The sequence below is a fragment of the Pteropus vampyrus genome, unplaced genomic scaffold, assembly GCF_000151845.1.
Source record: "Pteropus vampyrus isolate Shadow unplaced genomic scaffold, Pvam_2.0 Scaffold392, whole genome shotgun sequence".
Lineage (NCBI taxonomy): Eukaryota > Metazoa > Chordata > Mammalia > Chiroptera > Pteropodidae > Pteropus > Pteropus vampyrus.
In genome coordinates, this window is record NW_011889173.1 from 562,703 (window position 1) to 576,009 (window position 13,307).

General features: G+C 42.2%; 1 protein-coding gene across 1 annotated transcript in view; it reads left to right on the forward strand.

Moving 5' to 3' along the window:
- LOC105305673 (solute carrier family 22 member 3) overlaps window positions 1-13,307 on the forward strand; it is a 58,110-nt gene that overhangs the window by 4,921 nt on the left and 39,882 nt on the right. Inside the window, exons 3-4 of the mRNA XM_023523447.1 lie at window positions 1,454-1,622; window positions 2,493-2,610. Coding sequence (XP_023379215.1) covers window positions 1,454-1,622; window positions 2,493-2,610 — 287 coding nt within the window. The remainder of the gene's footprint in view (window positions 1-1,453; window positions 1,623-2,492; window positions 2,611-13,307) is intronic.

Genomic DNA, 13,307 nt, shown 5'->3' on the forward strand with positions numbered 1-13,307 from the left:
CAGAGCCAGCTAGTTAGCCTTCCCCATGCAAGTATGGTGAGGCTTCTTTGCTACAACAGTAATTATTTCTGCAAATGGGAGGGGACAGGGGCAAGATTCTGACTCTTTAGAAATTAAAGTGCCTCCTTACTTTGGGACCAAATATGTCCCAAATGTTACAAAATACTGAGGTGAATCACTTTCTAGCACTGATATGCTGTTATCACATTTTTTGATTTGCTTTATTAGAGATTAATTTTTATTAAAATGTCAATAATTCCTTCAAACATTCTAAAAGAATTTTCTGTGTATTTTTGTGATTTAATTTAAGGTGACATTCTTATCCTTTTGGATAAGTGGAAGAACTTTTCACCAAGCAGGGGATGCGACCTGAAAATGAGAAGTTCATTTGTGAATTTTTGCTAGCTTTTTACTAGAAAGTTTGACCTTCTGAGTATAAAAGAAAGAAAACCTTCCCTTTGCTTTTTTTGCTCGTGTTACTGGGAAAGTCTCGGCTGCTAGTGTTGGCTCTTTTTCCAGTGGTGTTGGGACTGGCCACGTATGTGGCTTCTTGACCACAGAAATTTGAATGCTTCTTTTCTTTGATTATCACTCTAGATCTGTGGGCTTCCATTCTCTTCTGTTCCTGCTTGGCCATCCCTCCCAAGCAGTGTCTTCTTTGGAGACCCTTCAGAGAACTTTTTATGGGTGGAGAAGGAGAGAGAGTGCCGGGGAGGTTGACTATCACTGGCTGGGGCAGATGGGGTAACTCTGGAATATGAAGCATTTTTAAGGAGACCCAAATCTAGTGAATTTTCAAAGTCGTGATCTTAGGGCGGCAATAAAGTAGCATATCCTGGGGTGATCAGAGCAGAATTGGTGACAGATAGAAACTGATTAGTGGGGGAGGGAGGCAAAGGAAAGGTTACCAGCAACGAAATTCCGCATGTGATTTTTAAAGAAATATCACATACGTGAAAAGTCCAACACTGTGGAGAGAATTAGCATTTGATAGAAGCTATCAATTGCTAATTATTTGTAGAGTCTGATGTTCATAATTAATCTCCTAAAGATTCTGTAATATGCAAATCTTTAAAGACAGGTGATAAAACCTCACCAGTTTATCATACTGACGTTTTCATAATTACAATGACCTTTCAAAATAGTCATCATTGAAGCTTTCCTAAAACCAAGGCATACATTCTTTGTGCACCCAGAAGAATGCTGGGCTGGGTAGGTAAGAGGAGCGTGCCAATGCTAGTCGTTAGTCGGCAGAGAAGAGAGCTGAGGAAAGCACATGGTTAAGTCATCCGGGAAGCACATCCCGTCACGTGAGCGTGTGTGGGAAGCCTGGGATAGCGAAGGCTTCTGTAGTATTCCAGTGATGCTGGTGGATGCAGCAGGTGCTACATCTGTTCGTTGAGTTTGGAGCTGATCTCGAGGTTCCTTAACCTTCATGTTTGTTTATCTTCAGTGACAGAGATCGTGGGTTCGAAGCAAAGGAGGATTGTGGGAATTGTGATTCAGATGTTCTTCACCCTTGGAATCATAATTCTCCCTGGAATTGCCTACTTTATCCCCAACTGGCAGGGGATCCAGCTGGCCATAACGCTGCCCAACTTCCTCTTTCTCCTTTATTACTGGTAATGTGGTTTGGGCCATTATCAAATTTATTCTTATTCCACAGAAATCTGGAATCTGTGCTTCTAAACCAACATGAAAATGAAAACAAGTAAAGAGATTTTCTAACATCTCCAGAATGACTGTGGGCTTTAAGAATTTCTAAAGAACCTGAAAATAAAAAAATTATTCATTGATTATTTGACTAATAGTTGTCATTAAAATAAATTAACAAAACACCCAAACGCAAAACTCTAAATGAGTGTTAATTATGTTTTTATTTTGTAATATCTTTATGAAAACTACAAGGCAAAAGAACAAAACCCTATCTGCTAGTGCGTCAACATACAAAATTAATGCAACGAAATGGATTTGCTTCTCTGTATGTTCCATTAAGCGAATTAATATTGCTGAGGAGTTCCCCGAGGAATAAGAAAATGTTAAGAGCATGAGAAAATTAACCTCTCAGAAAGCATTTGACTTTTAATGGAGCGAATATGTTTTAATCATTTGTCTACCTTAATTTTAATATATGGGCAAATCACTACATAAACTGGGTTCTTAATCTTTTCTTGAATGCTAACCAACTCCTGGGTCTTTTCATATGTGTAACTGAGGACACTGTATTCTAGGAGAGCCTGGTCTCACAAGAGCAATGTCATATTAATTATTTTTATTATGAGCTATGATCCAGTTATCAAGGGAGCATTTTTTTTCCTTCCAGAATAAACTTGCAAAGATAATCTATGTTTCTGAGAGCTTATTCCAAACTCCCAGATTCTCCTAAACTCTTATTTAATTGCAAGATCCATTTTGATAGAGAAACTCAAGTCGTAAAAGTTTAAGTTTTGAAATTTCTACTCATAGCTCAAAAAATGCTTTCTTCTTGCCAGGGTGGTTCCTGAATCTCCCCGCTGGCTGATTACTCGGAAGGAAGGAGATAAAGCCTTAAAAATTCTGAGGAGCGTTGCCAAATGCAATGGGAAGTATCTCTCACCCAGCTACTCGGAGGTAATTTATGTATCACTAGTTAACAAATGTCATTGAAGTGGGAGAATTAATCTGTCACTTATACACCTATTATCAAACATCTGACTAAAGCATTTTTAGTTTGGCGGGAAAAAAAAAAACACCTTGGAAAGAATCATAAAGCGTATTAAAGAAGAAATGATTGTGAAGTCGTGATAACATTTTAGTTAAGGTTCGTTGGTCATTTAGTTCATATTTTAATAGTTGTACCAAGTTACTTGAATTATTATACTTTATTTACTGTAGGCCCCATAGTATTAATCATTCATTTATCTTAATTGTACAAACTATAAATATGTTCAATTTAGACTAAAGATTTGTCTTTAAATTTAGTCTCAGAAGTACTCTTTAATGCGAACCAGAGCTTGAGCAATAATGTGATATTTCAGCCTTTGGACTTACATATGCTGGCTGCTCTGCCTTCTCTTCCTCCATTTCTCTCTTCCGTCTTTCTTTCCTTCCTTCCTCTAGCAAAGGCTTTTTGGGTGCCTCTGTTTCACAGCATGGGGTGATTAAAAGCTCATTTTTTGCCCTTTGTAAGATTCGATATGCATATTTATTTGAAGAACGCTGAATAATTAGAGAAGAGCATATAAAAATTGATGACAAGACTGTAGTTGCAAAGACTTAAGTGAATGCAGAATAACAGAAGGATTATTATAAAAGGAATATTAGAGAAGAATTTTTAGAAAATATGAATCTTTGATGTAAACTGCGAAGAATATTAGGTTGCTGACATTGTTTTCTTCATAGTATTCAGTTTGTTTCCGTAGAAACGTTCTGACAAAAACGGGTTTTGTTGGTTTTATTGTCACCTCCCCAGCTCCCTAGAACTTGGTCCAATATATTTGGATTCCTACCTTCTTTTTTACTATTATATTAAGCGGCGAGTAGCAGCCTCCGTGTATACAAAGGTTCCGAAGACCAGTTGCCCCTGTTGGAAATAGGTTAATGATGTACCGTGAGGCGTGCAGAGCGTAAAATACGTGGTAAAGATTCCACATGATCTGTTTGAACCATTAGGACTGGCTGACCCTCGCCGTCTTTGACCGAGCACGTTTGAGCTGTGCATTCTTTTCAGGGGAAAAAATATCCCACTGCCCTCTCTGCTCATCGGCTATCGGCCTTCATAGCTGGATCCAGTGTTCGATAACTCGTACTCAATTTTAAGAGCCAGATGAATATCTCTGCTATTCAATCAGTGGTATCCTGAAGCGATTGCACATGTCATCCCAGAGCTAAGCGTATGTAAGATCCAAATCAAAGTTTTAAGAATATGGAAAAAATAGTGTGTGCTGCTGGCTTATGAGATGAAACAGATTAACCAGGCATGTCCCGTGTTATGAGTATGGCTACGAGGCCAGAGGACAATTCCCAGAGCAGTGACTGATACTTGTCCTGTGTGTGTCTAGCTCAATGCCGTTCCCACGGGCCCTCTGACCCGCTGCTAATCCATCAGCCCCGTAGAGATGCTCCCTGTGGTGGGGAGGTAGGTCAGTGCGCTGCAGGGCTGTGCTTGTAAAAGACCACAAGCTGTGGGTCCAGAGGCTTCCAAAACCTTTGAATTCCAATTTTGAGCAGTTGGACGGTCGGTCCCCATTTGAAAGTCAGGTTCGAATTTAGCATCTGACCACTGTCGGCATTTTGTTACCAAGGCCAAAATTTGGTGTGTTTAGTTTGTCTCCTTTTGTTATTTCAGGGTGTTTTCACATTATTCTTTTTAAAATGTTTTATGATGCGAAATTTCAAACATATTCAAAAGGAGAAAGCATTTTAATGAATCTCTTCGCGTGCATCACCCAGATCCGACAGTTACTAACTCATGACCAATCTTATGTTTTCTAAACTCCATCTACTGCCCTCACCCACCAGTAAAAAATCTTATCCCAGACAGCATATCATTTCGTCCTGTACTATTTCAGATTGTACCTCTAAAATAGGAACGCGTAACTATTTACTGAACTCTGGGGCTACGTGAGCACTGTCTTCAGGATACTGCTGGATAAATGGCAGAGAATATTCATTTGGTTCTCAAAACGGAATGAAAATTATCACGCATCTGTTCCGGCTGTGAGGACTGATAGCCAGTGTGATAAAAGCAAGCTGGGAGGGCCGTGGTATATCACGTAAAATGTAAAAATCATCTTAATATCACTATTTTAGAAAAAAATGATAATAATTTCTTAATATCAAACGTCGAGTCACTGTTTCCAATTTTCTGGTCATCTTGTAATGTTTACAGCTCGTTCGTTTGCACGAGGAGCCTAGTGGCGTTTATGTATTGTGATTGATTGATGAGTCTCTTTGGTCTTCTCGAATCTCCAGTTCCTGCTCTATTTCTTTTTCTTGCATATTTGGGGGTGAAGAACACTGTTGTGGGGTTCGTTTATTCCTGTAGTCTAAATTTTGTTGCTTACATCTCTGAGGATCCCTTCAGAGGACACTTTGTCGCTTATGTACCTTGAAATGATAGATCGAGAACTTATTCAGGTTCAGATTTGATATTTTGGCAAAACTACATAGTAAGTGACTTGATACACTTCTATTAAGAGATACTTAGTGTCCGCCTATCTCTTTTTGTGACATTAGCTGCCATGGATAATCATTGACTAGATTTATTAATTCATCAGAGGTGTCAAAATGACAATATCTCATTTTAACATGGTTTTTTCATCCGTTGCTGGAATACTTACACAAAGACTAACTTTTCTCATCCGCCGATTGGTGACTGACACACCATTCCTGTAGGAAAGACAGGACGCAAGCATAATTCTCTCTTTTCAGGATTATGAGTCGGTTCCCTACGTCGTCCCAAAGTGATCAGTGTGGTGTGCGTTGTGAGGTTTTAAGCCTCGTGGCGATCTCGCGAGTTTACACACGCTGTGCATGTTTCAGTCCGCCGCAGTTCCCATTATCCTTGCTGATGCTCAGATCGCCCCTCTTTGGGCAGACGAGGCCCACTTTGATGGGTGCTGGGTCCTCTGCCGCGCCTCTGGCAGTTTCCGCGTGCTTCCTGGCACGTTAGCACGACGAGATTGTCCACGCTCGTCTTCTAAGTTGCAGCCTCACACCTGAAATCACCTACTTCTCAAAGCGAGCGTTGATTTTCTTAAACTAATATCTTCGAACTGGACCTATGCATCTCCGACCTCTTAAAAATGTGCAGCATAAACGGAAAAGCAAAGTACTGTCTTCAAAAAGGGAAGGAATTAACAGTTCAGTTTGGAATACCTTGCTAATAATAGCTGGACTCAGGCCAAACAGTAGTTTTCGATTTCAGCGATCCCAACGTTCCCACGCGGCGTGATGATGTGCCGAGCGCTGCTTCATGAAACTTAGACACACAGGCCAGTGGTGTGGGCGTTTTACTTGAGCTCCAACACCAAAAGCAAAGCAGGTTCTATTATAGTTTTTGTGTAACGATATCAATTACTTATATCGTGGCGACTCAAATAGCCACTGCTCACGTCGGTGTTAGAGTCACCTTGAAACCTGACGTTTACATAGTCACTTCAAACCTTCAGAGAGCTGTCGTTGCCTTGGCTGGTGTCTCCGCTCTCTGGCTGTGACCTCGAGGACCCCCAGACCCCAGGCCGATGCCCAGTGCTCTCCCCAAGGACACGCCGTATTACGGAAGGTAACCTCGATTCACTACAAACCAGGATTACGCCAGTCCCCTGGGAAGGAAGATGGGCGAAGTGTCAAAAGCTCAAAAATGGCTGAAATGAAACTGATGAATAATGCAAGTAGTATTTAGTAAAAGTTTATTGTGCACATGTCAGAAAGATAGTTGCAAACTCAGAGCACTCAAATCAGAACATGGAGTGAGACTCAGGTATGTTGTCATAAAGCCATTTCTATGGTGGAAAGCAGTGACTGTTCTTTGTATTCATTGATTATGATATTAGCATTTTCTTAAAAGATAAAGACTTGTTCAGTAGTTACTGCATCTCAGTCTTGGGAAACAATTCAAGTGTTGCTTATAATTTCCAGAGGCATAAGCAAGAAATGACTCCGGTCCAGTTAGTCTTGCAAAATAAACGAAATCAAACTTTGTATGATTAAACTGGTTTTGTCTGCTCAGAGAATTTTCAAAGCTGGTCTTCATTTGTGTTTTAACAGGAAAAAAATAGGTACAACAGATTTGATTCTAACATTCAGCCAGGTGGATTATTCTGAGAATTGGTTGTCCTATAAATAATCTGTTATATTTTACATGGGTATTACTTATTTCATGAATGAGTCACCTCTGGCTCCCTGGCTCACTGGTCCCCAGGCTTTCAATTGCAAAGAATTCCTGGTTGGCCTTTGACTCTGTTGAAGAGATAGCCAGAAGTAGAAATACAGGTATTAAGAACATTGGGCTCTCCAAATATATCAACAGTGTAACTATGATTCACTGAAAAGTCCAAAATTGAAAATGGATGCAAAGAAGGCAAACAGGTTGAGATCATAGGAAATTATATAGAAACTGGAGAGAATCGAAGGACAGGCGGAAAGTGAAATGCGAGGTATTTACTCAATGCAGAGGACAGTCAGTCAGTGCAGAGGACAGTCAGTCAGTGCAGAGGACAGTCAGCTTAGGCATCTAAACCTGATTCAACTGCCAGAGTAAGGGTTAGTGATTCAGCCCATTTTTGGTTCTCTGGATGACATCAGATTGCAGTCGATGAGATTATTATTTGAAATAGTCTCATCTTCCCCTCGTTTCTATCGGATGATGGTGCTTCCTGGCTCCGCTGATGTTGGGCCATGTAATTTGCTTTGTTCTCATGGCGAGTGGAGGGTATGTCTTGCCCTTTGATCCTGGGCTTGGTTGCGTGCATCGCTTTGGCACCGGGCGTGATGTGATAGTCTTGAAATGTGCTCGTGTGGTTGGACTTAGTCTCTGCACTTCGGCCATTGTCACGAGAGTGTCCCCAGGCTCTCCTGCTGGCCCCGGAGGGGACCGAGACATTTGGGGCAGAGCTGCTCTAGCAAAGCTGCCCCAAACCTCGACCCACAGTCTCCCAACCTACCCACAAACACGTGAGCAAAACGAATGCTTATTATTCTATGCCGCTGGGATCGATGGCTGTTACACAGTACTATTTATCAATAGTCAACCAATACACTGGTCGAATAGCCATTTTCACTTACTGGCCTTGATTGTACAATTGCAGGACTAACCGTGGTAGCAACTGTGGCAGCAGTTTTGGTTTTGTTTCCTCATTTTTTGAAGGATTTTAAAAGCCCTTATGAAAGCTCCCTCTCCTCTCCCTATGCTCTTCCATCTCCTGTCCGTGTAAGGAATATGCTTGTGGAAAACTGTAGTGAAAACTCTAGCTCTCAAAGAACCTCTAATACTACAGAACAGAATATGACCACATTTGTCAGTGATATTGTTATGCTCTGGCGGCTCAATAAACCTATAAAGCTTGACTATAATTCTCTTATTTTCATGATATTCCTATATAGTTCCTCTTCCATAGCTAATCTACAGCTTCTTAACATGTAAGTACAGATGCTCCCCGACTTACGATCAGGTTACACCTTGATAAACCCATTGTAGGTTGAAAATATTATAAGTCAAAATACATTTATGAACCTAACCTACCAAACATCATAGCTGGAACCTAGCCTACCTTAAACGTGCTCAGAACACTTACATTAGCCCGCAGTTGCCCAAAATCATTTAACGATTATTTCTACCTTATATTCTATTGATACTTACGTACAAACACGCTCATGGCAGTTCCCATGGTGACATGTTTAGGTGACATCAAGAACTGACATTTGACCTTTCTGACCCTAAAGGGATCATCATCGACATAAACGAGCCCACTCTTTGCTATATTTTTCCAAAATAGAAAAGATTAAAACCTTATTAGAAAGTGCCAGGAGAATTTTTAAGTTACCATAGTTACCAGAGATTTCCAACTCTTAATAGCCATGTTTTCTGTATTTTAATAAACTGTCACACAAACAGCAATGTTGCTGCACAGAGGGACTTTCCAAGTTTGGGAATGTCTGTTTCTGACATTTCCTTTCAAAAGGGGATTTTAATAAACGTAATTTTGTTTTTCCAGAAGAGGAACCACAGCGTGATCCTGGCTTCATGAGGCTGCGTTGTATTTTAATCCCATTGGGATTAGTCTCTGTTGACTGTTGTGTATAATTATCGTCTCAGATTTGGGACTTGAAAACTGTCTGCATGGAATTTATTTCAAAAGATCCAGAGAAAGTAAATTAGGCCTAGGGAGGGCTTAATGGGGGCTCTTGCTCAGTCCCTGTGTCAGGAGTGGGACAGGTGTTAGTCTAGAAGGTTGTAAAGGATATTGGAAAGAAGGCCATAGGAGACTCGTGCAGTGCTTTCTCTCAACAGAGGTAAATCTTCATTCTCGGAGGTCGCTCAGTGAATGGTGCCAGTTCTGCTGGCAGAGCCTTAAAACGACACATAAAAACGATTACTATAATATACATGCTACCAAATTAGCTTTTAATTTAGAACATTCTCGAATGCGTAAAAAAAAGTGTCAGTACACTTCGTCTACCAAACAGAAATGGACCTTTGGAGCCGAGAATTAATTTAAATAGTGCTCCACTTGAAGACATTTTTGGAAATAGCCTAAGTTCTATAAATGGCCGATATTCAAACTGATTATTCTGATAAGTTCCCATGTCTTTATCCATTTGAAAATAAGACAATATCGTAGGAAAGGGGAACATTTTTTTATGCTACAATAAAAAAGTCATAAAAATAGTACTCATGGACGGTTGAATCCAGAGAGCATTTATTTTCCAGCCTCGGCAATTAAATAGTAAGTTCTTTCCACTAAAGAAAATCCAGCCTAACATCTCCAGGTCAGTGGACTTACCTTTAACCCATACAAATAGTAAGGGGAGAACATTCCAGAACATCATATGGCTTTAAATGAACCAGAAATCCAAGCGACATATCCCTTAAAGAATGAGACTGCAGCCTCGGATGAGCCAGGCACGGTTTTGGACGCCTCTCCCACGAGCCGCATTTAGAGCGAGGGGCCCTGGGGAGAAAGACCTCCCCACCCTCAGACCCACCTCCCAGAGGCCTCTTGAAAAAGCTGGGCTCTTCCTTTGTCAAGACCTTAACCGTTTCACTTAAATACAAGTTAAAGCTTGAAAAGTATTCATCAGAACTGTGAAAAAAACAAAAACAAAAAAACACTCAGCATGGCTGTCGTATAAACTCTGCGTGTTCAGTCCTGGTGTCTGATGACATGTCACTAACAAGTAATTGAATCTACAGAGCCCAGGGCAACCAATGGACTCAGATGACTAGTCCATCTAGTAGAGTGACCAGTTGTCCTTATTGGCCCAGGACTAGAGGAATTCCTGGGATGTGGGAGCTTCAGAGCTAAACCGAAGAGTGTGGGGTGAGTTGGTCACCCCGTGACTAGGTCAGTCCTCGCCTTCCTGCCTGTGCTCAAAGGACAGTGCCAGTGATTTACACTTGCTGGCTTCGCAGGCCCCTGCCAGCCCGCCATGGGCCTTGGCACCTGTGAGCAGATGGTGGGATGCCTGGCCTGACTATATGCGGGGCCCGGAACCTCCCAGGTGCGAGCTGCTGAGCTCCCAGACGCCTTCCAAGCTTCCTCTTTCTTCCTCGATCCCTCGTTTCTTTCTTTCTTCTTTCTTTCTTTTTTAAACTTTTATAGCCTTCATTTGAAGTTCCAACATGAAGTGATATATATTTTTTAAGCCGCTTCATTGACATATGATTGACTCGCAGAAAGCTGTCTGTAAGTAATGTATATGGCTTGCTCAAGTCCCAGTTCCTACTGCAGTTCTCAGTCCGGCCCTGACCCCCAGCCTATCTGACCGTGGCCCTGGCCCCCTCCTCCTTTCTGCTTGTCCTGTTTCCCAAAGGCAGGCGGTGAGCTCCAGGCTGTGCCCTCTCAGTGATGGTACCTCCACCTTCTAGAGCCTCCTGCTGCTGAGACCTCATTCTCCAGAGGGGTCCCAGACCACAGACAGCAGTGCCGGCCCAGAGAAGACCTGCTGCCCCCACGACTGGCCTCTCCGCCCGGAGGACCAAGTCCATTCTTGCCGGCACAGAGCCAAAGCCCCTCCCCACTGCTGAGACTCCAGCTAACCTCACAGCAGGACGGTGGATTATGATGCGGGTGGAGCGCTCCAAGCTCTCCATGGTGACATTTAGAGTCATTTCATCCAGTCATTCATTAGTTATATAATCTGGGAATCGTGAGCTCCTCCCACTTTCCCTCTTAAAGGCTGACCTTTGCCCTCTCAGCCTCCACACCCCCATGATTGGTAGAGAAGCATTTGCATTTTTCTGTTCTAGCCCAAGTCCTGGTGGCATTACAAATAAAATTTGATAAAATATAAAACGAAACGAATGAGCCATACGGACTTCTGCTCTTCCGTTAATGTTGGTTGCTCTCTTTTGTGGAAATTGTGAAAACGCTTAATTCAATTATTTTAATTCTGGGTCTCTGTCTAACAGAACAGAGAAGTGAGCTTGCTTTTCCTTTTTTCTTTTTTGAGCATTTGCCAAGAGAATGGCCCTCAAAAGCCTTCTTTGAAATCGCCACAGTCTGTCTGTGTGAGAAAGAAAGGTGGTCAGCTTTTTCAAGTGTTTTGTTTCCTGTGTTGTTCAGCCTATTCTCGCATTTTTGGCAAAACCAGTTTCCGCAGTCCAAATTACTGTACTTCCCTGCTGTAAACGACTGAGAAGCTACTAGCTCCTTGTGGAAGCGCTTCCTGCTGTGGGGCCGTGATGCTGCAGCTTCCAGACCCCTGCGCGTCCAGGTCCCTGGCCGGGATTCCCAGCCATGGTCCCTGAGCACTGTCGTTACCATGACAGTGCCGCTTACTGGATCTTCTGCCCACCAGGAACACTGCCTTTCTTCATGAAATAACTTTCGAAAAGAGCAGGTGACGTCATTTAGATTCTCCAGGGCTAGGTAGAGTTGGGTGTATGTACACAGACGTGATCCTTCGACGTAGATAAAAACGGGAGGAAATTGTGCTAAATAGTAAGAGAGAAAACACGCCGAGACTCGTTTGTTTCAATTCCTTGAGGTCCCATCCAGGAAGATGGCATAAAAGGTATCAGATGCTAGATTTTCATGGGCCAAACCCTCCCTTCCTTAGAAAAAATAAGATACATTTAACGGATGGCTGGATGAAGAACATCCAGCTTGTGCTGCCATAGTGACTTCCTGTGTGCACATACGAACAGGAGCAAGCCCACGACATCCAGAGATGGCTAGATTACTTGGTTTGGAACAATTAATCTGAACCTGTGCTGTTTTCTCTTTTTTTTTTGAATCTGGCACCACTGGAGGGCAGGAAGTATAATTTAATGTACAGAAAGGGGACCTGACTGAGAAGAAGCCTTCCTTCTCCAAATAGTGACTGTACCTTTCTTAAGGTGTTGAATGAAGGTGGCCTTAAAGAGAACTTACGGAATGTTGAGGAAAACGGCCTGAACCAAGGTCAGTTTTGCTGCCAAAGGAACATTTCATATAAAAAGCAAAATTTGGTCACCGTTCCTAGTTATGGGCATGGAGGGTGACCAGAAAAGAAACCCTCATGAGCTGATACTCCTGTCACCCAACGGCTGTAACCTCAGCCCCAGAGGTGATGGGACAATCAGGTGTCAGTCTGTCCCAGTGGGTCACAGATCCTTGAGGACCATGGAGTTATTGTAAAAGTATATAAACCATATGCATCCAAGCCTGTCTGTAGAACAAATTAACACCTCTTGAATAAATATTTTTTCAGAGGACGGTAGATGCAATTATAATTAATAATTACTACTGCATTGAAAGGTGTTATTAAGTTCATAGTAAATTTGTGTCATTGTGTGGTCTCACTGAACAGAAATTAAAAGCATAATTCCTGTCGTGTGGGCAGCCATTAATTTCTTTGCCATTAACCAGCCGCCCTCGTACTCAAAAAAGATGAGCGTCACCGATCCGTGAGCACGAGTAAGATCAGTCTGCATCCGCTAAAAAACTGTTGCCTGAGCTCTCGGTTAAAGTTTTATGTGATATCCTCAGGAAAAGCTGAACGACACCAGAGAGTCTGACAAACACAGAATTCTTGACAAACACCTTTCAAGATTCCTTCATTTTTTTTTTTTGGAGGTGGGGGATTCAATAGAATACACTCAAGTTCATTATATTCTGCTCTTTCTCTGTCCTCAAGGACCAGTTCTACGTGGTAAGTAGGACGAGGCGGGCCACTTGGTGTCCGATCACCTTACTCTCTCTCGAAGGTGAACCCTTGTTTTCAGAGCCAACACACCACTAAGGGTTTAGACCCCGAGGAAGATGGAAGAAGGTTTATTGAGTGAACACGCAGCACAATAATTTTTATGACACAGAATGCAAGAGAGTTTAAGCACTTACCCCCCATTTCGATCAGTACGTGTGGGCATCCAGGCTTACACACCTGAGTTAGACTGACTAGCTGTACTGAAGATGATTCAGGTATTCACTCTGCAACTCATAACACTTTACACGTAGACGGGCTGTACGTAGACGGGCTGCTTTAGGACGAGCTTTCTATCCACACCCCTGAATGTCCTACGCACATGTTTGGTATTTTCCAACCTTCTAATTTTGACCATTCTCCCGAGTGTTTTCGGGCGCACATCCCTGGTTACTAGTGAGATCAGCACATCTTCGCGC